The 23,936-nt window shown below is 48.5% G+C and overlaps 8 protein-coding genes across 8 annotated transcripts; 5 read left to right on the top strand and 3 right to left on the bottom strand.

The window, feature by feature from the left end:
* Nucleotides 1–122: 122 nt before the first annotated feature.
* N7466_005742 (sugar porter family MFS transporter) lies at nt 123–1,940 on the top strand (the record flags this gene model as incomplete). The annotated part of the gene is made up of 5 exons (XM_057165139.1): nt 123–337; nt 393–434; nt 489–538; nt 592–850; nt 905–1,940. The coding sequence occupies 5 exons, from the start codon at nt 123–125 to the stop codon at nt 1,938–1,940; spliced, it is 1,602 nt and encodes a 533-aa protein (XP_057020738.1).
* Nucleotides 1,941–2,644: 704 nt separating this feature from the next.
* On the bottom strand, nt 2,645–5,836 carry N7466_005741 (putative beta-galactosidase; the record flags this gene model as incomplete). Its single annotated transcript, XM_057165138.1, has 4 exons — nt 2,645–2,814; nt 2,859–3,775; nt 3,824–5,210; nt 5,266–5,836. The coding sequence occupies 4 exons, from the start codon at nt 5,834–5,836 to the stop codon at nt 2,645–2,647; spliced, it is 3,045 nt and encodes a 1,014-aa protein (XP_057020737.1).
* A 3,117-nt stretch (nt 5,837–8,953) lies between these two features.
* Nucleotides 8,954–12,872, top strand: N7466_005740 (karyopherin MSN5; the record flags this gene model as incomplete). The annotated part of the gene is made up of 4 exons (XM_057165137.1): nt 8,954–9,790; nt 9,862–10,050; nt 10,111–12,106; nt 12,196–12,872. The coding sequence occupies 4 exons, from the start codon at nt 8,954–8,956 to the stop codon at nt 12,870–12,872; spliced, it is 3,699 nt and encodes a 1,232-aa protein (XP_057020736.1).
* Nucleotides 12,873–13,750: 878 nt separating this feature from the next.
* Nucleotides 13,751–14,467, bottom strand: N7466_005739 (putative NADH-ubiquinone oxidoreductase subunit GRIM-19; the record flags this gene model as incomplete). The annotated part of the gene is made up of 3 exons (XM_057165136.1): nt 13,751–14,033; nt 14,189–14,295; nt 14,417–14,467. The coding sequence occupies 3 exons, from the start codon at nt 14,465–14,467 to the stop codon at nt 13,751–13,753; spliced, it is 441 nt and encodes a 146-aa protein (XP_057020735.1).
* Nucleotides 14,468–14,718: 251 nt separating this feature from the next.
* Nucleotides 14,719–15,954, top strand: trm10 (tRNA (guanine(9)-N(1))-methyltransferase; the record flags this gene model as incomplete). The annotated part of the gene is made up of 1 exon (XM_057165135.1): nt 14,719–15,954. The coding sequence occupies one exon, from the start codon at nt 14,719–14,721 to the stop codon at nt 15,952–15,954; it is 1,236 nt and encodes a 411-aa protein (XP_057020734.1).
* A 1,976-nt stretch (nt 15,955–17,930) lies between these two features.
* N7466_005737 (pepsin-like aspartic protease) lies at nt 17,931–19,163 on the top strand (the record flags this gene model as incomplete). The annotated part of the gene is made up of 2 exons (XM_057165134.1): nt 17,931–18,241; nt 18,314–19,163. 2 exons carry the CDS (start codon nt 17,931–17,933, stop codon nt 19,161–19,163), a joined length of 1,161 nt encoding a protein of 386 aa, XP_057020733.1.
* A 990-nt stretch (nt 19,164–20,153) lies between these two features.
* Nucleotides 20,154–22,709, top strand: N7466_005736 (uncharacterized protein; the record flags this gene model as incomplete). Its single annotated transcript, XM_057165133.1, has 3 exons — nt 20,154–20,172; nt 20,269–21,830; nt 21,888–22,709. 3 exons carry the CDS (start codon nt 20,154–20,156, stop codon nt 22,707–22,709), a joined length of 2,403 nt encoding a protein of 800 aa, XP_057020732.1.
* Nucleotides 22,710–23,334: 625 nt separating this feature from the next.
* On the bottom strand, nt 23,335–23,706 carry N7466_005735 (uncharacterized protein; the record flags this gene model as incomplete). Its single annotated transcript, XM_057165132.1, has 2 exons — nt 23,335–23,346; nt 23,437–23,706. 2 exons carry the CDS (start codon nt 23,704–23,706, stop codon nt 23,335–23,337), a joined length of 282 nt encoding a protein of 93 aa, XP_057020731.1.
* Nucleotides 23,707–23,936: the final 230 nt, after the last annotated feature.

Genomic DNA, 23,936 nt, shown 5'->3' with positions numbered 1-23,936 from the left:
GGGGGTGGGGACTGCAGTTCTGGAGATGGATGGCCTTGCCTATGTATATATATATCCTGCCGAGAACTTCATGCTGTAGTCAAGTTATTCGACCACATGTGCACCCATCCTTATCATTCATAATGGCAAAGATCTGGGAAATAGGGAAAGGCGCCCAGCATGCTGAGCATTCTAGCTCACCTGTTCAAGTCGATGTTGACGAGGCTGCTGAATTGGCCAATGATGTTGGGAACTTGAAGCCCTCGCTTTGGACCCTGAGCATGATTCGCTTGTATGGTTGCTTGTTGATTGGATACCTCTGTGCGACGGTGAACGGCTTCGACGGTGCTGTCATGGGGTAAGTAACGCTTCCTCACATGGCGATGATGATCTCAACTAATGGGTGAAACCAGTGGAATCAATGCCATGACTTCTTACCAAGACTATTTCCATATGTGAGTTCCTCCATTGCCGATACCGCTTGTGTGGCCTGACTTACAATATTTCAGGGTAAGCGCGTCCTCCAGCACCGGTATCATATTCGCCATATACAGCATAGGTATGTTCAGTTTCATCTGGATATGAACGCAAGCCTCTAATCAAATATTACAGGTACTGCGTGTGCGGTCCCATTTGTTGGCCCCGTTAGTGATCGCTGGGGAAGACGAGCTGGTATGTTCGTTGGTGCAATCATCATCATGCTTGGGACAGTGATTGCCTCTCGAGCAATCAATCATGGAATGTTTTTAGGTGGGCGTTTCGTCCTAGGATTCGGCGTCTGCTTTGTCAACGTCAATGGACCGGTATATGTTGGTGAGATGGCCCATCCCGCCTGGCGTGGTCCTCTGTCCGGCCTTTATAATTGTTTCTGGTGAGTGAAGAAACCCAACTAAAACCCAAACCCCCATCACTCATTTTTGTCCAGGTATATCGGATCTATTGTTGCGGCCTGGGTGGTATACGGAACGAAAAGCCAGCCGGATGGATGGCGCACCCCTCTGTACTGCCAATTTATCGCAAGTGGCATCATTTATCTGGCCGTCTGGTTCTTACCTGAGTCCCCTCGATGGCTCGTGAGCCATGGCCGAACCGAATCAGCACGGAATGTTCTTGCAAGGTATCACGGCGAAGGTAGCCCGGAGCACCCCTTCGTCAAGCTTCAGATGGCCGAAATGGAGCTCCAGATCTCAACGGAGGGATCGGATAAGAAGTGGTGGGACTACCGAGAGTTGTGGAAGACTAGATCTCACCGGCATCGCCTAATCTGTGTTCTCTCGATGGCTTTATTCGGTCAATGGTCTGGCAACTCATCCACCAGCTATTATCTTCCCGTCATGCTCGAGAACGCAGGTATCACCTCAGAGAGCCGGAAGCTTCTGCTTAATGGTATCAATGCACCTCTCTGCTTCGTTGCTTCGGTCACAGGAACAATTTTCCTTGACAAGGCCGGTAGACGTCCACTCCTCATGAGCAGTCTCATACTCTGCATCGCCTTTCTCGCCATTTTGACGCCTCTTTCGAAGATCGCAGCTGAGCACCCAGAACAAGGGTCAACAGCGAATGCAAGCATTGCATTTATTTACCTCTTCGGTATTACATTCTCGTTCGCGTGGACTCCGTTGTCTCCTATGTACGTTGTTGAGTGTCTCGACACCAACACACGTGCGAAGGGAAAGGCCCTGGCTCAGTTCTTCACAGCCTGTGCCTCTGCCATCATCCAGTACGGCTCCGGTCCGGCTTTTGAGAACATTAAATATTACTTTTATATTGTCTTTATCGGCTGGGATCTGTTTGAGGTGGTTTTCATCTACTTCTTTTGGCCGGAGACGAAAGGCAGGACCTTGGAAGAGCTCGACGAGGTGTTCCAGGCAGCCAATCCTGTCAAGCGGAGTCTCGAGGCTAAGGATCTTCAAACTGTGCTTAATACTCTTCATGTCGGGGATAAGCATTCGGATGCTTGAGTGTTCTAGCTGAGGGGTTCTAAGCAAAGGATGTTGTGAATTTTTGATATATAAGGAGACTTAAGCACTTGAGAGGATGAAATTATAATCGTGACCACTTTCTGCTTCATGGAGGGACAGTTCATGTCGAGGCCGGCACATTGAAACGGGGTATTGTATAAGCATGTTTAATCGATCACTGGTTGGAGTACTCATACATATCAAATACATGATCGCGACTATGGACTATGTTCACCTTGTTTTTATGCCAATTACTCGCAGCACTTGAGTATATTTATACTGGTTCATTTGCAGACCTCTACATAGAAAGGTTACATTCATAAGACTAGGCCTTTCCGTGACTATGAATACCTTATTTTGCCCTGTCTGATCCTTATCATGCGATATACATACATCTCTTCAATGTATGTTGTTCGTCTAGCCTATATATACATATATGTATATCTGGGGGCTCAGAGCACAACATTGAAATGATACGATTATAGTTCTATCCCATACTTTCCTCCAATGTTATCAATTTAACTCCATGGTACTAACATAATTGTCAAGAGTTAAAATCGGTCGTTTTCAATGTTGGCGGGTGGAAGAATTCAAAGCCACAAAACAATACAGATTTTCAAGCCTTATCTATCTATTAAGCACAAATATACGGTAGTTTAGATTGATGGCACAAGATTGATATAAAAAATAATTATTTTCAAGCCTCACATTGAAGTCGGCTTGAAAACAAATGCGAACCGGCTTTCGCGACATGGAACTCGGTACTTGTCAAGCGTCGCAGGGCCACATCGCGCAGTTCCCAAACCTGCGTGGGCCGCATCGAGCCGAAGAAACACGTCTTCCCGCCTTTCTAGGTCTGTCGGGTGGCGTGCGTCTGTTATATTATCGCCAGTGTAATGAAGAGCCGCGAAGTCAAACTCCCCCCCGCATTCCCAGATTCGTCCACTCGCGCAACAATTAGCCCCACATTCCGATTGCCTCTTAGCCGAAGCCAGCGCGTTCCTGCACGGTTGCCATTTTCTTGTGGGTATTCATATGCTGTATAAAGTTCATCGGGGGTTCTACTGTGTAACGACACTTTTTGAGAATTGCGCTTGTCGGCATAGGACTCCTCTGGTCCACATCCAAACCAATCCACAGTCTCAAAATCAGGGGGCAGCTGCATATCAAGACCTAAGCGGGGGAGGATAGAAGGGTGGAATCCGCGAGGACGAATCTGGTGGTCGATGATCATTGTCCCGTCTCCGTGAATCGAGTACGTGATTGTGGTCACAAAGCCCCAATCTCGAATGGCAGCGCCGATATAAGCCTCGATGATGATATCCAGGCGGTCTGGACTGGAGAACCGCAGAGAAGAGGAGATCACGCGACGTTGGAGATTATCCAAAGCGTAGTCGTTCCATCGTGCCGCGTCGTACTTGGTGTCGTTTTCTGTTGGGGGTCTCCAGGCCCCAAGGACTGGTGCTGACGTGAACACCGATTGGCCTCCAAGTCTCCAGTCCACTAAGCATCCTCTGATCCCGTCAAACTGAATAAGAAAGTTGGATCCTGTAGTGATCCAAAAGGTCTTATATTCTTGCACCTCAATCGACCTATCCTGGACCACAGCGGGGAGGGTTGGCCACTCGCGTCTTGTGACTAGGTGCTGGCACCATGCGACTTCGTGGCCATGTTGTGCCCATACTGTAGGATGATCTACCTCAAGGCTAATGTTCACGTGGCATTCTACAACATCTTTCTCGATATCAGGAAGCTCAGGGAGGAGCATGGTTATCGTCTCAGAGGGCCTCACTGTAGGACATGGCTTGCGATCCAGAAGAATTGTCTCTTGTTCGCTGCTTAATGATCAGTATTGCGAGCTAAAAAGAACAAGCATGACTTACCGGCCGTTGAATTTCGATAATTTCACAGTCAGCATCAGATTGTTGAGGCAATCAAAGTCGTGTAGGTTAAGAAGCGACAAATTACCATCAGTGACACTGATTTTAACCGGCTCGATGACTTTTTTGAACTCGATCATCCCACGACCGGGGGAGTGGTCAGACAGGCAAAGTCCGTCCAAGGCGAATGTTGCATCGTTTGGATAATCGCCAAAGTCTCCCCCATAGGCGTAGTAGCCTTTGTCTTCCTTCCACAATCCGAGATTTGCAAACTCCCAGATGAACCCTCCTTGCAGCCGCCGATATTTATGAAACATTTCTTGGTATTCCTCCAATGCGCCCGGTCCATTCCCAAGAGCCATTCCGTATTCACACAGAATGATGGGCTTGGTGAACTCATCACCTTCCGCCAGTGCCTTCCGTTCCATGTTATCAAGTTCAAGGTACATGTATGAGCACATGTCTGTTGTTTCGGCCTTTCTGTCTCCTTCATAATGGACGAGCCGTGTGGGATCATGCTGTTTGGCGTACTCGTACATGGCGACATGGTTGCGTCCATACCACGCCTCGTTCCCGAGGCTCCAGATGATGATGGAGGGATGATTCTTATCTCGTTGAAGCATTTGTCTGATACGGTCCACATATGCTTCCCGCCAAGCCGGGTTATCGCTGGTGTACTTGGCTAATGTAGGACTGAGATACTCCTCAATTGAATCGGCGCCGTCTTTCTGCCAAATCTCGCGAGGCACATTCTTCATGTCCACATTGCCTCGAATGAAACCGTGGCATTCTAGATCAGCTTCGTCGATCACCCACAATCCGATCTCGTCACAGAGGTCGTAAAATCTGGGATGAGAAGGGTAATGAGAGCAGCGGACCGCATTGACGTTATGTTGCTTCATCAAGACAAGGTCATGTCTGAGAAACTCCAGCGGTACGGCGCGTCCTTTTAAGGGGTGAAAGTCATGATGATTGACTCCTCGAAAAAGGATCGCTTTGCCATTCACAGTTATATTACCCTTCAAAAGCTCCACCTGCCGAAATCCGACCTTGTGTTGAATCACTTGAGGCTTGCAAGGTGAGGAGACGAGGGTAATCTCAAGGTCATATAGATATGGTGTTTCTGCTGTCCATTTCCGAGGATTCGATACCGGCAGTTTGAGCTGCCAAGTTGGAGATCCAGCAGGTACCGAGTCATGCTGTTGTCCAATAAGGGAGGCATCATGGTCTCGGACCTTAATTTCGATTGTCGATGCTGTTTCGATGTGAAGCGCAAGGCCAACCTGCAATGTGGCATCTTTGTAACCTTCATCCAGCCAAGTCTGTACAAAAAAGTCCTCGATTCGCGCGGTAGCTGAAAAAGCTAGAAGGTAGACATCCCGGAAAATACCTTGAACGTATCAGTACGGGGATTTCAAGCTCTTCCCGAGTTTTGGATCACCTACCTGATAACCACCATTGATCCTGATCTTCCAGATACGACCCATCGCAATACTGGTAAACCCGAACGATAACTTCATTGGCGTCCTCGAGAAGAACATGTTCGGTAATATCGAACTCCGCGGGGTTTCGACTTCCCTGGCTATATCCAATCTCCTTTCCATTGACAGATAGGTGGAAAGCACTGTCAACGCCATCAAATCTCAATCGAATTTGAGAAGGAACCGTCCAGCTCGATAGAACCCGGAATGACCTTTTGTAGGTCCCGACCGGATTCTCAGTTGGAACGAACGGTGGATCGATCGGGAACGGGTAGGGTACATTGGTATAATGAGGTCTCCCGTAACCTTGCAATTGCCAATGAGCCGGCACCTCGATCGGTTTCCACTCGTCGACTTCGTGGAATGGCGTTGGTGCGTATTGGAAATCCCAGCTCCCATTCAAAAGAAGAGCATCTTCAGGAATCCAGTAAGATCGCGTGGGCAACCGATTACGCTGAAAAACCTGCTCATTGCAGTATTCAGGCTGTTCCGAGGTGTATGAGCCCATAATTGCGATATGGTGGCTGTGATCCATGAAGGAATGGTCGCCTTTAAATAGAATCTGGAGAGCTTCAAACTTGCAAATTCGCCAAGATTGATTCGAAATAAACGCCCGCGGAGGAATCAGCGGTGGTTTAGAGTCTCTCCAGGCTGTTGACAGATTGCTTTCCATTCAGTTGATTTGCCATTTTTTAGATAATGCCAAGGTTGCCTTGATTGGTGTATCACCGGTTGGAAATACCCCAGCGGGCCAGCCAGCGGGGCTCAGAGCCCGGTGTCTCCACGTGAGGACCACGACTCAATCCCCCGCGGAGAATTTATGGAGCACATCATCCCGATTCCCAACAGTCTACGTCTGCACGGGGATGTGGGATATTATTATATCGGAAATAATATGGAGGGGTGCGTTTCGTTCGCGTTGGTGAGCTTTCGATTTTTTTCTTCCCTTCCATTCCCCCCCTTCTTCTCTCCGAAGTGAAGTGCCGTATGTTAAATGGACGTTAATTCTTCTTTGGAAGTATTTCGCCCCTTGTCACACCTGACTAGATCTTCTTCATAGGTGGGAGCCAAGAAGAGAGTGGTTGTTATCTTGTTAATAGTTATAGTTGAATCATGGGATCATTGCATGCTAATAAGAGACACCATAAAGAGACTCATGAGCATTACTCTCTCTTAGTTTAATCCATTTTTTGCCTCCGTCGTCCTTCTCTGTCGGCTTATCACCCAAATTTCAACGACGTCGTGGCTTATACTACTTCTTTCTACTCTCTTGGCTGTGTCTTCTTCAAGAATCCAGTTGACACCTTACACAGAAGCTGCCCGTACGTCACTCCCTGGGGTCCAAAGACCTTGACTTTCTGTGCGCCATGCCAAGGTCCTGGCGTCACCCGTTGTCTTGATGGCTGTAACGGGGTTCCTCTATGGATACCTGTAGCGCGAAACCCAGAGCACTGATTTTGAGCCAATCACTCGCCACTAGGACAAGGACAAGAAGTGCAAACCTATCGACCCACCCCCGATCATCCAGCTCCGGATGCGCAAGGAGGGGGTCTTGTTTTACTTAAGCTTACCTCTAAATACCCTAATATTCTCCACTACAGCTTATATCAAGCTGCGATGATCATCAAGTGCTGGTCATTCTGTCGACGGCGCTTGTAAGAACTCTAGTCTCGTCTCTTCACCGATCGAAGGATGTGGACAAAACTGATAAAGGATTCTTCTTCCTTTTTTTTTAGAGATCTATCGGTGCAAATTAAAGTTGAATTTTAATCGGGATTGACCAGGTTTGGCATGAAACGATATGAAGTCACCTGCTCTCTCCCTCCCCCCCCCTCTCTCTCTCTCTTTCTCTTTTTTGGTCAGTTTTCGACCAAGGATTCAAGTTTCGTGTTCGTTAGAAGCCCTATGGTGCGTGTAGCGTGTACGTGTCAGGTTTGTTTATATATGAGCGTAACGAAGGAACGGGATTCGGACCTTTTGAGGCTTAAACCTCGCGGAATTTAACGGCCCTAAACCCCTCCCCAGTCGTTAAACGGGTAGCCTGGCATCGGAACTTTCATTCCATTGCTAGAGGCTACACGCAACAAGATTAACTCCTGGAATACCCACTACGAAATCAAGCTGTCCCCCGAGATTCTGTCATTTCAACCACACACACCGTTGGAACTAAGCTCCAATTTAACCACCTTGTCATCATCATGGGTGACAATATTGAGACAAGCATCCGTGCCGCAATCGATGCCGGCAAAATCCAAGGTGCCGTCATCTGTGCAACCAGCTCCGATGACTTTTTTGTCTTCAATGAGGTATTTAGCACGCGAACCCTTTTATCAGGCGAGACGTGACCGCAAAAACTAGACGATGTGCTTTTTTTAGTGTCGGCCACTAAATTGCTTACCACCATGATCCATCTATGCCCTGTAATATGTTGATGATGGGCTTCTGTCTCTTAACAATGATCTAGTGTCTGTTATGCCTGAACTTGCTACTAAGTTGGTCTTGATTGGTTTTGTGGGAGATAGTTATATACCCTTACTTAAATCTATAATAAGGCCTATTTAGTATTAACCTTAATATACTACTTATATATAGCTTACATATGTAGGCTAGTCATATAGTTAAATAAGTTACATATAGAGTATATTAAAGCAGCTCACTAAGCCTGAGTCCGGACTGAGATTTACTCAGTGAGCCTGACTCTAAGCGCCCTTATAAAAGCGGCAGTAGCTAAGATAGGAAAGCCATACCCAGGAGCAGAAATATATTACGTAGAGTGACCTCAAGTGCTAGGTACGATGTTGCGTGAACAACCAAGTCTCTAGGACTTTCCAAATATTGCCCCGGTCAACTGGTAGCATTTATTACTAGTTCAAAGTAAAGTACAAGTGTATCCATAAGAACCCAGAGCGCAATTGTAGTAATTGTATACAATCATGGCACTTGAAACCAAAGCTCGATGTTTGGCGCTTAACAGGCATAGTAGCAACCATGGATCGCGCGTAAGAGATAAGATAAACAACCGGTGACGATTGAGGGGCATTGCTATGACGAGGTGAGATTTCGAGAGGAAAACAATATAAACAAATAATTTACAACCCCAATTGCCTTTGCTAGAGGCTACTTATCAGCTTGATGTCTTAGGGATATCGAAGACCTGGCGAATCTAGTGTCAAGGGGAGCGGTGTGCCTATCACTAGGGGTAGTGGTGGTAAAATTCTCAGCCCGGCAATTCCCAAACTTCCGGCTTCCTTCCCGCATCACCTGGAGTCTCGCTCACCCGGCCGCAAAACACACCCCCCGCCATATATCCCATCTTTTGATCGCCAACACTCCTCCCTTTCTTTCCCACCTACCCCTTGTGAAGACTCGACTTTTGCATTCGAATGGCCGTTGCTGCTGTGTCCGACCGCTAAATATTCCTACGGACTGGGTCAACGGCCATCCCAACAAACACCCTCCCTTCTGTCTTATTCCCTCAATTCATGGAGCGTGACCTAACATTTTGACCTGCTATATCGACACATATAATATACTAGTCACGAGTCGAAGCATCAAGAATCGCCTTTTTCTGCATCCAACGATTCGAGAGAAAAAAAACCACCCCCACCTTTGTGCTTTATCCACTTCCTTTGAAACTCGGCGCGACGACAAGATGACCACTGAAGACCTGTCGGAGGCCGGTCTGGCCGATATAATTCGAGCTCTTGAAGCTATCCACAGCCCTGCTTCTTCAAATGAGCTTCGCAAAGAGGCTTTGTCCTTTGTTGAATCCCTCAAAAATAGCGACGCGGCAGCTCGTAATGGCTTTTTACTTGCCTCGCGTGCTGATCATGCCTACGTCGTGCGATACTTTGGCCTGACCTTGCTGGACCATGTTCTCCGCCATATGTCCTTCTCCACTACCGCGTCCAATACCGAAGAATCCGCGAACGTGCGCTCGATGATCCTACAACTCGCCGAAAACATTCGCCCCGAAGACCCTGCATATTTCCGCAATAAAATTCCCCAGCTATGGTCAGAAGCTGCCAAGAAGAGCTGGACATTGGATTGGGTCGATATGGATCAATCGCTGGTGAAGTTTTGGGGTTCGTCACTGGTACACAATGAGCTAGTGCTCGCCGTTTTGGAGACTCTGTCCGAGGATGTGTTCTTCCGCGAGGATACTGTCTCTTCACTGCGTGGCTCTGAACTCAATCGTGCGCTGGTGGAGATCTTCACGCCTGCTGCCATTGTTGAGCAAATCAATCCGGACAAAAACAGAAGTGCGGAACGATGTGGGGATGAAGGTTGGCTTGTTCGAATTTGCGAGTTCTTGGACAATTGCATCCAAAATGCTTCCAGCTCTACCCAGGCTCGTGATTCGGCTGTTAAAGCCCTGACAACTTTGCGATCTGCATTATCTTGGTCCATCTACAAAGCGGTTGTAGCGTCGCAAGTCGTATCCGCAATTTTCAGGTCATTGACCTGCCAAGATGAGCAAGTTCTGTTGGTAAGCGTGCTATCTATCTGCCCGTTTTCAAATTCCAGAGATGGCGGTTTTAATAAATACATATTATCTAGGCCGGTATCGAGGCACTCCATGCGCTGTATGGCAGGAGCAATATGGGCAACGAAGAGTCCCAGGCTCTTGTCTGTCTCCTTTTCGAAGCCGAGTATCTCAGCACCCTTCAAAGCTTGTACCAATGGTCAATTGTGGGCCCAGATGATATCGATGAACCCAAATATCTCATTTCTAAGAAGCTCTCCGAGGTAAGTTGTCATATACGAATTCCACTGTCAATATGGGCGTATGACTGACACAGGGTTTAGATGGTTTCATATGTTGCCGGCTGCTTAGAAGATGATCGCTTGCTGAGGGACACTATGCACCGCCTGGATCTGCCCACGTTCTTCAACTTCATGGTGAACATCATGCGACATGAGAGTTTGACGGTCTCGATTCCCGTCTTGCATTTGTGGTCAAGGCTATTGGCCATCAACAAAATCGGCAGATTGGACTTTGTGGTGGCACAGACGCCAAACCTTTTGAACATCTGCACCCAGAGATTGATCCGCTGGGAATCACTTCCCACTGATTCCGACAACCCGACAGTACAGTTCCTCGTAGAAGACATCGATACGATTCCGGAACGTCATGCCTTTGTTGGAAACTACCGCCGCTATTGCTCATCTATCATCGAAACCATTACTTTCAAGCGACCCCATGAGGCGGTTACTGAGATTTTAGGCAGGGTCGATGGTAATTTGGACAATCTTTACAATGGTGCCGAGCCATTCAGTATGGAGACCTTCAATAAATCTTCTGTTCCGCTTATGCGAGCAGATGCGCAATTTGCGGTGGTCGAGGCAGTTATCAAGGGCTATCACAAATGGATCGAGGCCCATGGTAAATCTCCACAGCAAGACGAGCAAGAACGGAATGGATTGGAATTTGCCGTGGAAAACTGGGCGTCAAGTCTGATTCAGAGGTCTTATGATGACCCTGTAATGAAACAGCGAGTCATTAAGGTCGTCGTTGATGTTTCTTCCAGGGCCTTGGACAATCACCCTGCTTTTGCTTTGAAAGTCCTCGAGCATATCCTGATGACCCGGCTGCAGGACCGGCCTGAGTTCCCTGCCTATTCCGAGGCCGTCAAGGAGTTACACGGATTGGCGAGCCATGAGCTTCGCCGCCTAGCAATTCGCTATGCTGATTACTTTTCCACGTTTTACGATCTGCTCGAACCCAAGATCAGAGAGATTACGCAGGCTAATCGTGTCGATGATAAGCTTCAAATGGAACTAACATCCATTCTACTTATCATCATGCAACGAGCGAACAACATCGATCCGAATTTACGTATCAGTCGCCTGGCTTCGTTCCTTGAACCAATCCGAGAAGCGTGGCAGGATGAAGAGTTCTGTCGCATGAGTTCATCATTTGAAGGTTTCTGTTCAATGCTTGGGCTTGAGAATGTTGGATCATATATGCAAGCCCTGCAAGCACACAAGTTGTCGGACTGGGCATCAGCTCCTTTGGACAGCGAAGGAAGGATCGTCCAGGAGGAGATGACCAAGAAATTCCAAATGCTCCCACTACGGGGTACCAAAACAATGCTCGCAGTGTCCACGGACAAACTAAAGACCTCATCTCCGGCATACGCTATTGCTTGCAACATGTGGCATGATTTAGTTCCCCAAATTCTACGGACTCTCCTGCCTCTGCTCAGCAACGTACATGCCTTTCACAATCCATCAAACTGGACAGTGGGTGATGAAATGCGAGCAGTGGTTGAGCGCATTTTGACGGATCGTTTCTGGCAAGCTGGTATATCCAGTGGGAGTCGTGACGACTTCTATGCCCGAATCACCGCATCCAAGTCAACGATTGAAGGCTTTGCTTCTTCTGTCCGAGGAAAGATCAGAGCAGTTCGCGAATCTTGTTACTCTATGCTTTTCAGCATGAGCAGGATGCGGCATCAGTTCTATGGATATGCCGAGCTCCCGGGTCCTTTATCCGAAGCTCTTTTCAAAGATGCGGAGCATCTATCTTCTCACCAGTACTCTGTTCTGCTTAATATCTCCCGTTGCCTGATCGATGACTGCCCTGTGCAGTACCGCAGCCAGTTCCTCCCTCCCATGCTCTCCACCTTGTTTAGAAGCATCGACCGCAAAATCACCACCGAGTGGGAAATCATTGAAGATCGAAAGAACGGACTGGCCGATGGTGACCTCACCGATGAGATGAAATCTGAGAGCGTGCTTCGTCAGTTGACATATTCTGCCGTTATAATGGTGGCCAGCTTGTTCGATCCACAGAGAGGAGGTAAGGAATCAAATAAATCGTCACTGACAATCAAGGGTTTTTTTTTTTGCTGCTGTCTTTCGGATATACTAATGTATGTGATCTCTTAGACCCTGATAGAGCCGAGGCAGACCCCAGCGCCCCACAATCCACTCCTGACCCTTCGGATTCAATCCGCCACTTTGTCCTTTCTTCGCCAGAGATTTTTGAGCCACTTATGCTTTTCTGTACACATGCCCTCCGAATGCGGGATACCCGATGCTGCAGCATCATCACTCGTGTCATTCGATCGATCCTTCCAGACTTTGCTCCCCCTCATGACAGCCAAACAACCCTGACTATCCGCGAATTCATCTGTACGGATGTCCTCAAGGCATGCATCACATCGGTCCATGAACCGTATTTTGTCGACATGCAGAAAGATTTAGCCCAGCTCATTGCCTCGATTTGGGTTCTATATGGAGTGGAAACATCCACCCCTCGATCTATCTTCCTCACATTACCGGGTATCACTGAAGATAAGCTTGCACAAACAGAGAACCAACTTCATCGGTGTGCATCCCCTCGCCAGCAACGTGCTTTGGTACTTGAACTCCTCGAGTCTCTGCGAGGTGTCAGTATTGCCGAGCAAGGCAAGATTCTCGGCTCACGCGAGGAGCGTCGCAAAGCTCGTTCTGCCCTCCAAGAGCGCTATATGACCAATGAGATGGAAACTCAACAGTCTAATCACCGGGTCGATATCAATGACGGTCCCGATCTTTCTGGTGTGGCCGATATGTTCGGATGAACCGCTTCACGGCCCCCAAATTGCATTATTTAGGGTGCTTAGCCTTTAAACTCCAGCTGCATGGTGATTGCCCTGCCTCCACAACACGAACCTCAAATTCGCACTTGGGCAGACTTGACATAACGCCTCTGCATTTTCCCGGACCCCTGGGTGGCATGAGTGTTGACCCCCAAAATTCTTTTCAAATGCACTTTCCTGCTAGGTGCCGTGGCTTGCTGCATACAACCATTACATATTTTTCTGATATCGCTATGCTAATCTGCCGAGCTGAGGCTACCGTCAATTTTTTTTTATGTTGCATCAATTTCCGTGGCAGTTTGAGTGTATCAAGACTTGGATCTTGAGCGCCCTTTCTCATGCCTTTTCTGCGCCCTTTCGCCTTTCTTATCTTCGCTTGCGATCTTACGGACTACCCTGGTGGCGGCGCTTTGAGATCATTTCCATAGACAAGCCTCTATACCCATAGACGCCTTAAAACATTATGAACGTGCATCAGCACATTACATTCAAAAGTTGAAAATATCATTGTAGCGTAGAAGCCCTCAAGTGCTCAAGTGCTTCTAAAGGTATGCAAATATTCCAAATTTACTAGTGACAAATACTGTATGGTGCTCGATTTTCAGAGCCTGAGCACCTGGCACTTTTGCTCCCAATCTTAGAACGCATGAAGAAATAATATTGCAACCCAAACTAAAACCGTCTTAGAAATATGTATCTACATTGTTTTTCTCGAGCATCACGAGATAAGACCCATCTTCCGATCGCTGATCTTTTGACCATGACCGCATCGTCCGCAAAACCAACTCCAGTCCCTGTACGAAAGAAGCAGGGGCTCAATCACAAAAGGCCCGAATCACGACGAAATCATATAGCTCCGTCTATTGAGTGACATGGCTGGGAGTAATGGCAAAGGTAGGACGGATGAAGCTGTGAAAGAGCAGAGAAGTCAGTAAACGATCGAGAGGAAGGAAGACATCGGAAGATGCATAGTCATAGTCGTTCAAAACATACCGGTCAGAGTTGTAGACCTTGTCCTCGATACCGAGCTCCTTGGCGCGGGCCTGGTCGGCGTAGTAGCGGCGGACCTGGTCGCGGTCTTCCTCAGCCTGGAGGAGGGGAGTAAGGTACAAACGGGCCCACATCTTCTCGCGAGAAAGCTCACTATATACCAAAGCCAATCGTTAGTATCACTGTCAATTGGGCATTTTACGGTGTTAAATTTGAGGCCACAGTTCCATGGTAAATTGCGAGTTTGATCTTCTCCCTTCGTGGGGATGGGGGAGGCGAAGCTCGTGCTCCCTGGAAACGAAACGTACCGTTGCTCACGGACACCGTGGAAGTACTTGTAGAAACCGTAGGCCATGATCGCGTGCATGCCAACCATGTAAACCCAAGGCTTGAAGCCACGGGCAGGGAGGTTCCGCTATAATTCGAGCGAGAGAGAGCATTAGCGGGTTCCGGGCCCTGGACGAGGTGAAGGTAGGGCGGGACTGCGATGGTTCGGCAGAGTCTGGAATGGGCGCGAAGCTGCGTCAATGGCATACCTTGTACTGGACTTGGGCGTAGCCCCCCGTTGGGGGCATATCCTGAGGCATGATGGCGAGAGAGTGGGGGGTATTTGGGGTTATCTGAAGCAATCGCTCAAAGTCGAGAAACGGAGAAGTTGATCGAGTGACGGCAGTCACGTGAGTGGGAACAGTAATGAGGGCTGTGGGGCCGGTGATTGGTCAGTTGGTCTTGGATGGGCTTTTTTATCCGCTCTCTGCGATCTACATGTGAGTCCTGACAGCCCGCACTTTCTTCCCGCCGGAACACAACCATTATACCATTTCTCGCCCGACACACCATGACGGACGACGAGAGACCCAGGAAGGTGGCGAAGCTTGGCCACGATGAGGAGGCTACCCATCCAGAGCTCGGGCCTGCCATGACTGGTGCCGTGGATGTTGCGCCGCCGCAAACCGAAAACACAGTTATTCCTACAACCGAAGATGCGAAACAAAACGTCTCGGAGACACTGAACAACAATACCGAATCAAGCACTGCTGCAGCTGCTCCGACCGAAGGCGGACAGGATGATGCGCCGAAGATGTCCAAGAACCAGCTCAAGAAGCTACGCAAGAGAGAGAAATGGGATTCGGAACGCGACCTACGCAGGCTCCAACGGAGAGAAAAGATGGCCGAGAAGCGAGTGCGCCGACAATTGAGGGTGGATGAGGCCCGGGCGACTGGTGGTGAAGAGGCCGTGCAGGAACTGCGTAAGGGCTGGGAGGGCCTGCGGGCAAAGCGACGGAAGTCGACCCTGCTACCCTTGGCGATTGTCATTGACTGTGGCTACGACGAGCTCATGAATGCCAAGGAGCGTGTTTCTCTCTCATCGCAATTGACTCGCTCTTACTCGGAGAACACTCGCTCCAAGTGGCGGTCGAACCTGATGTTCAGTACTTTCGATAAGCTTCTCAAAGAGCGATTCGACACCACCCTCGCGGCACATAAGAACTGGAAGGGAATAAGGATCATCCAGGAAGATTTCATGGTAGCTGCTGAAATCGCGAAGCGCAACATGGCTACTCCACGCGGCGGAAGGCTAGCCGGCCCTTTTGCTGGCATGACCGAGGCCAAACCGGAGGATGGAGAGATTATCTACCTTAGCAGTGACAGCGACAATACTTTGACGGAACTCAAGCCATACGACACTTATATTATTGGTGGGCTGGTTGACAAGAATCGACACAAGGCTATCTGCTATAAGAGCGCCATGGCGGCCGGCATTAAGACTGCTAAACTCCCCATCGGCGAGTACATCTCAATGTCTCATCGTTCAGTTTTAGCCACTAACCACGTGGTGGACATTATGCTCAAGTGGTTGGAGCTGGGCGACTGGGGAGAGGCGTTCATGAAGGTCCTGCCGCAGAGAAAGGGAGGAAAGTTGCGTGCCAACTCAAATGAAGAGGAAGATGCCGAAGAGGCAGAGGGGGAGTATCACGAGGATGAGAATGAAAATGAAAATGAAGCGGATCAAATTGCAGCCGTCGAGGCTGCAGCTGATGATGAAAGTGAGGAAGAGGAAGAGAATGCATGAAGCCCATTGAAATGGGTGCAATGGTATTTCGCTCACCTTGGAGTGAGCCAAGGACAAAAGTATAGAATCATGAAATAATATATAACATCCATGGTCCTTCTAGATGCCCATGAAATACGTACCATGTATCGAGTAAATGTGAGTATTCATTCGTCTACTGTTGGCTTTCGAGGTTTCAAAAAGTTGGGCCTCAGGCTGAATACTAGAAGTGGATGTGGACCAGGCGGTCAGATTGTGTCATGATTGGCCGACCGCCGCCCCCAGGTCTTCTGGCTTTCCAGGGACCAGAGCTGACTCAGCTGAGACTCGAGAGCTCTTCTTCCGACTTTCAAGGTTCCGAGTCACGACTCACAATGCATGACCCAGTCGCGTTGACACCATATCTTACACTAGACAAAAATTAGTCACTTTTCTCATGATGCGATTGATTACTACTATCTTCAAAATCTCTATGAATATTACAATTCTTTCTCCGCGCCTTGGCATCGGCTATTTGGGGAAAGCCCGATGTATCACGAAATCGAGATAACCTTGGAATACAAAACATCCATATCAACACACGAGTTCGTAAATCCGACAGGTCAGTTTCCCCCAGCAGGTGGCTTTGGCTCCGGAGATTACTGTGCTTTGATTCTTTCCGAAGCTCTACATAGCGACTCTGTATGGACCACGTTAGAATGTAGTATCCCGGTGGCACGGGGCTCAATACCTAAAGGATGAATGATCTGCATTTTTGCGGGTCAACTTTCTACACTTTTCCGGTAGCGATAGACCATAATGGGTCTGATTTCAAGCTGAACTCTTATCAATGCATTATCCAAAAGAATCCCTCTTAACTTTAACAAGTGTTGAGACCCCTGAAGAATCTCGGAAAGGGAATCTGGCGGGATAATTGGACGATAAGAGCGGGGGTGGCTTGTTTACTAGTTCAGGGTCACATCAGATGTGGATCTACAGTACTTGGTGTATATCGCGGATATAGGTATATTGGTCCCTTGACTAGAAGCTTGGAAGAATTAGGATCATGCAGGGTCCACACGTGCGGTTAAATCTTACAAGCGTAGATTAGTTGATGTCTCGGAGCTCCGTCGGGATTATTCTGTATACCTGACTCGATCACGATGCAAGATTGCGAATTTCATTACGGCATTTGATGTTTGAATTATTTACAAGACAAATTTTGATTATCAGGGACTGAGATAAAGGTGGGAAATGTATGAACTACGGCTCGTAGACTGTAGACCTGAATGTTTGGGGGTTTCGACTGATTCAGTAGTAAACAAAAGCATTAGTACCAGTATCATTGTTCTTTCCCCACTAGTAAGGCTGTAGCAACGATCTATAGTAGCTCACGTTGATTGGGTGTTAAGCTTTCAGCAAGCTTTCTTTGTTCATCTCGCCAAATCAATGCCCGGTTATCTCCGCCTTCCAAGCTTGATCCCAAATTTCGGTCGCTCCTGATATTGTCTGGATACAATATGGATTTGAAAGAATACCTTCAATGTGGCTGTTTCTAGCTGCACCTGTTATTTCTCAGCGGCCATTCCGCAGGCCTAAAATGTTAGTGCGGTTCCACCCCGGTCCCTAGTATTACGCCACCAGTTCAACGAGACCCTTTGATCTAGCGTTTCTTACTCTCTTTGGCTCCCCCCTCACCAAAGACGCCTGGTCCATACCCTTAGTGCCAATCTGGCCGATGGACTCCGTGAAGATGGCGCATTATTGGGTTTCGAACATGCATCTGCAGAATTCGGGTTAGGAGTAGTTACATCGCTCACCAATCGTGTCATGACAACCTTTGTTGGTGTCATTGGGGGCTTGAATCATTTCATGTCTTGATAACACGATGGACAAACATTGAGGTGGATGAAAAGCTATAAAGAGTCCTTTGTCGCCGAGGATTTCTATACTTTCATTCCATCCATCAGCATCAACATCCTTCTCTCCAGTCTTGGAATCCTCTCCGAGTCGCCATCATGGTCATTGTCAACAAGGTCCTCCCCGTTCTCGCGGGTCTGGCTTCCATTGCCTCTGCTGCTCCTACTGCAGGCAAGTACTCTGTTAAGCAGGTTGCCCGTCCTGCCACCAAGGCGAGCAACTTTGCTGCTCAGTACGCCCGTGCTCTTTCGAAGTTCGGTGCTACTGTACCCACTCAGGTCCAGGCTGCTGCTGTTGCCAGCGGTGTTGCTACAAACACTCCTTCGACTGATGATGAGGAGTACTTGACCCCCGTGAACGTGGGAGGTACTACTCTGCAGCTGGACTTTGATACCGGTTCATCTGACCTGTGAGTAATCCCGACTTTCCCTTAATGTATCTGGCTTTCCGAAACAAGATCATCAAGTTAACTTTCTCGTAGATGGGTCTTCTCCACCGAGTTGTCCGCTGCTGATCAGTCCGGCCACGCAGTCTACAAGCCAGGCTCCAGCGCCACTCTGCTCTCCGGATACACCTGGGATATTTCCTACGGTGACGGCAGCTCTGCTAGCGGCAATGTCTACGACGACAAGGTGATTGTCGGTGGCATCACAGTCACAAAGCAGGCTGTTGAGGCAGCCAAGAAGATCAGCTCTGAGTTTGTCGAAGATACCAGCGACGGTCTCCTGGGTCTGGGCTTCGACTCTATCAACACCGTCTCGCCCAAAGCCCAGAAGACCTGGTTCTCCAACGCCCAGTCCCAACTGGCCGAGCCCCTCTTCGGTGTCGCCCTGAAGCACGGCGAGCCTGGTGTCTTTGACTTCGGTTTCACCGACTCCTCCAAGTACACTGGATCCCTTACCTACACCGATGTCGATAGCTCCGAGGGCTACTGGGGCTTCTCTGTCGATGGCTGGACCGCCGGCAGCGCCTCTGGTGATGGCTTCTCTGGTATTGCTGATACCGGCACTACTCTTCTGCTCCTGGATGACGCCACTGTCTCCTCCTACTATGCCCAGGTCTCTGGTGCTTCGTACAGCGACTCTGAGGGTGGTTATGTCTTCTCCTGCTCCGCCACTTTGCCCGACTTCAGCGTCACTATTGGCAGCTACACAGCTACTGTCTCTGGCAGCCTCATCAACTACGCCTCTGTCGGTGGTAGCTCGTGCATTGGTGGTATTCAGTCTAACTCTGGTATTGGATTCTCTATCTTCGGTGACATCTTCCTGAAGAGCCAGTACGTTGTGTTCGATGCCAGTGGTCCCCAGCTTGGCTTCGCTCCTCAGGCATAGGGCATGTTTATTTAAACATCGCTCAAATTTTGGCGAAGCGATGATTCGCAAGAAAGAGATTGAATGTATAGCCTCACTTTTGCCAAGTGGACAGTTTGGTTTGACTTCCAACGCTTACTTTTGTGCACATGTGGATAATTATTACAAACATAGTAGTCTCAGACGTGATGGGATTCATATATACCAGTGTAAAATTGACTTGGAAACTCAGAAATTCGACTTTCATACATTTTAGGTATTCAATCTTAGAGTTTGTAGCATCCATAGATCCAATTCTGGGAAGAACCTTCGACATTGAATGTTGGAATGCAGCTGCCAAATTTCATGCACAGCTTATTGTAATCTGTACTAACCTTAGGGAACTTTGTGGAAACAAAAGATTACTTAATAGTTTTTGAAACCGTAAAACCACATAGGAACCCATAATTGAACCTATAGATGGGTGGACTTACTGCGGGTCTCTGTGTAGACGCATCTCTAAGGCTGCGTTAAAAGATACAATTAGGAATGGACTGTCCGCTCTAGGATATTAGACTGAGGGATTCAGCATCCTTGTGCTAAATGCAGAAGGTGCAGTAAGGTCATTGTAGATCTGATTTCCCGTTTGGACTAAAGCCATAGATAGAAACCGACCAATCACAGTTGATGTATGGTATAAATGTTCTGCCTTGCATTAAAGGTGTCAATGGAGCGGGGGATGACATAAGGCATTAGCCACAAATGCCACAATTTCGCCACAATTTCCAAGGTTCGATGACGGAGGCGATTATTTCCCTAGTGATGAACATCTTCTATCTTTCCTTTTTTTCTTTTTTTGGTCTTTATCCAGTATCCCTGTTCCGGTGGCCCTAACCGTCTTTGTTTCTTTCAGACTCAAGAGCCTTCACTTTACTTATTACCCCTCTACCCCCTAGGGCTCACCTTTCCTTTTCTGTCGCATTCCTTCCTTCCGTTGTTTTGTTGTTGCTTGGTTAGCTGCCCCTCGCAACCATGTTTATGCTCCGTAACGGTAAGCAAAGGACCCCGCCAAACCCCTCCATACTAATAATTGAACAAACTTCAATCGTGGAGAAACATACTGATCTCTCATTTTTTCTTTCGTTAGTGAGCAAATTCATTTTCGGTGATACCTCGAAGGAATCCATTATCGAAATCCCCCAGGGCCAGCTGTACTTGGTTCGACCCCTGTCGCCTAAAGGCTACTCCGAACTCATCTTCAAAGACGCCGCAGCTACTATCCGACGTACCGGCCAGGACTTCCAGTATCAGCTTGTGGTTCAGAGAGCCTACGAGGAAGGAGAGGAGGAGCTTGCTGATGACGAAGACGAGCAGGGTGCGGCCGACAGCTTAGACAAGGACGAAAAGGTTTTCCTGCTCGACCAGACTCTTCACTTCCGCTCCGAGGTTCGTGACGGAGCCAACAAGGTTTTGGCTTGGGATGATCTGAGCGGTGACGAAGGTGATCTTTACGAGTTCATCTGTGATCCATCGGTCCCATCCGACAAAGTTGCCACCTTTGAGTTGGCTGCCCTGCAGTGTCAATACGAGCGCAAGTATCGCTCCAGCGCCCAAAAGGCTAGTGAGCAGGATTTACAGGAGTTTTCCTACCAAGAGGAGAAGCCCATCCCCTCTGCCAGTCCTATCACTTCACCCACTTCCCATTCTCGTGACCATTCTTTGACCGCCGAAGAGACCGCCGCAGAGATGGCCAAGGACGTGAAATATGCCCAGTCCAAGGGTCGGGCCAAGCCCACTAGTACTGATGATGAAGTGACATCAGCACCCCCTTCCGCCGCTCAGCCCGATGCGAAAGAAGTTCTCACACAGGAGATTGCCGAACTCCATCTGTTTGACTTCTCTACCGGAACTTTCGTACTACAGGAAACCGACGTCACTGCTGCTGTGACAGAAATTGGAAACTGGCAATATTGGTTGCAAATCACCGGCGAAGAGAAGGAATGGCTTGGTCAGGCCGTTGTAGGAGACATCAATCCGGTCTTCAACTTCGAATACCTTTCTTTCATCTTCAACCACTACGCCGAGGACGGTTCCGCATACTCGTGGCTTCTTCGATTCAAGAACCAGCCTTCAGAGGAGCGCTTCCAAGAGGGTCTTATGCAGGCTCTATGGGAACAACTCAATGAGATGAAGTGGACCAAGGTCAAGGAGAATGACCGTGAATACGTGCTTGATGCTTTCCAAGATCTCACTATGGAGGACACCGAAGACCAGCCAGAAGAGGAGGAAGAGGAGGAGGAAGAAGAGGAAACCGACGCAGATGATGGCCAGCGCAGTGAACACTATGACAGTGATGAAGAGGAGGAGGATGTCGTCACCCGCGATGAGGATGGAAATGTGAATTCTCAACTGGCGGTCGGCTACAAGCATGATCGCTCGTTCGTGGTTCGCGGTTCCAAAATCGGTGTTTTCAAGCACACAGACAACAACAACCTCGAGTTCTCAACCACCATCTCAAAGGTGGCAACTCCTGGTGGAAAGCTGTTTAGCCCTAAGAAGGTCATGCTCCATGCAGAGGATTCGAACATGATCCTGCAGAATGGCGACGACCCCAACTCTCTCTTCCGTATGGATCTGGAGTATGGTAAGGTTGTCGACGAGTGGAAGGTTCATGACGACATTCCGGTCGAAACTTTCGCCCCTGAGAACGTAAGTATACCTTTCCAAATAATTGCTTCAATTTTTGTTCGCTAATAAATTTTGCAGAAATTCTCCCAAATGAGCGCCGCTCAACCCTTTGTCGGTGCTTCCAAGAACGCTCTCTACCGCATTGACCCTCGTCTTGCTGGCAACAAGCTTGTCGATTCCGACTTGAAGCAGTACGCTAGCAAGAACGACTTTTCGGCAATGGCCACCACTGAAAAGGGATATCTGGCTGTCGCATCTAACAAGGGTGACATTCGCATGTTCGATCGCTTGGGCATCAACGCCAAGACCCATATCCCAGCTCTTGGTGAACCCATCATTGGTCTTGATGTGTCGGCCGATGGACGCTGGGTGCTTGCTACATGCAAGACATACCTTCTCTTGATTGACTCCTTGCAGAAGGAGGGCAAGAACGAGGGTAAGCTTGGTTTCGAGAAGGCTTTTGCCAAAGATTCCAAGCCCCAACCCCGTCGCCTGGGCTTGCAGCCTGCGCACGTCGCCCAATTCCAGCACGAGACCAAACAGCCCCTTGCATTCACACCTGCCCGCTTCAACACTGGTGTTGACAAGCAAGAGACTTCCATCATTACCGCTACCGGTCCCTTCATCATCACCTGGTCCCTGAAGAAGGTCACCGCCGGTCGTAAGGACCCCTACACCATCAAGCGTTACGCCGAAGATGTTATGGCCGATAACTTCCGGTTCGATTCAGACAAGAATGTCATTGTCGCTCTTCCTAACGAGGTCAATATGGTTGCCAAGCGCAGCTTCCAGAAGGTCACTCGTGAGAGTATTGCGGGTCCAGTTACTCCCCAACGTGCTCGAGGCGGCAGATTCAGTAGCCACCTCGGTCGCAACGATATTGTGAACTCCCCTTATTAGTTCACTCATGCCCCATTTCCCCCCTAGTATCGTCTTATATTTCTTTCCATGATCTGTACCATTACCCATACCCCATGTTGTTTATGCTCTTATTTTCTGTTCTTTTCGTTTTCATTTTCTTGTGATCCCAATTCTTTTCTCCTGGTTTCTTTGAGATCGGCTTTGTTTCTGGTGTTTGCCTTCGTGTGTCTTTTTCTTAGGCCTCACGAGCTTGAGTTTGGCACTTATGCAGGTACTGTAGCTTAGGTATTAGCTTTCAACTAATCGAGAAACAATTTTCATATTGAGACTATCAATCGGGCCCACCGTTATTTCCCTCAAGTGCTAGAAAATTGAAGGATCTACAGCTTCCGATATCCATTGGTTCCAGTCTTGCTTGCTTGGGGAGTTTTACATTCAAGGATGCATGTACTAGGTAGGAAAGTAGAATTGCACCGCGGGTGTTGATATCAAGACGGCAACACATCCTTTGATTGGAATATTCAATGAGCGACTAAGCTGGATATTTGGAAAGTAACAGGTACAAATTCCAAATTCCCCTTAACGAACGGTCCAAAATCCCAGGAGCAGACACTGCCCAGTCACACACACATGATGGAATGTTGCTGGATGTCATCCTAACCGATCAGAGGGGGTTCTGGGTAAGATGACAACGTTAGAATAAAGATATGTCCATTTTATTATGAGAGCAAGTGCACAAGCAAAAAGGGAGGGAGATAATCCTTACCGGAATAAGGTTGCCAACCAGACAAGCCTTGTCGACAACACCCCCAACGACTGCAAGCGTACCCCCACGGTCATACTTGTTAGCAACGGTCTCAAGGCAAGTCCACAAAGTGCACCCGGCACTACTTCCGGTCCGGCCAGCGCCGAATCCACTGAGTAAGGTGCTCATGCAGGAATTCCACTCGTAAATCTCCTGCTGGGAGGGCCCTGTCGATGAATCAGCATAGACGGCACTGGCGAAGATGCCAAGGGCGATGATGGAGAGCTTCATGATGGAGGTCCTGGGATATGAGTTAGATTGGAGTCGATGCTAGGGTATGTACTAGTACTCACGTGGCTTGCGTCTTGGTGAAAGATCAATTCCAAGGTTCAAAAGAAGGTCTGCTGGGTGCTTTGTTGGTGCTTTCAGATGTTGTTCTCGATATTGGAGAGTTTGAGCGAGCGAGGTATGGGGCATTTATAAGTTTCGCTCCCTGGAGGCTGCTTCCAGTTTAGTAGGCA

Source organism: Penicillium verhagenii (assembly GCF_028828195.1).
Source record: "Penicillium verhagenii strain IBT 33310 chromosome Unknown utg000006l_segment0_segment0, whole genome shotgun sequence".
NCBI classification, from domain to species: Eukaryota; Fungi; Ascomycota; class Eurotiomycetes; order Eurotiales; family Aspergillaceae; genus Penicillium; species Penicillium verhagenii.
This window is presented reverse-complemented; position numbering and strand designations above follow the sequence as displayed.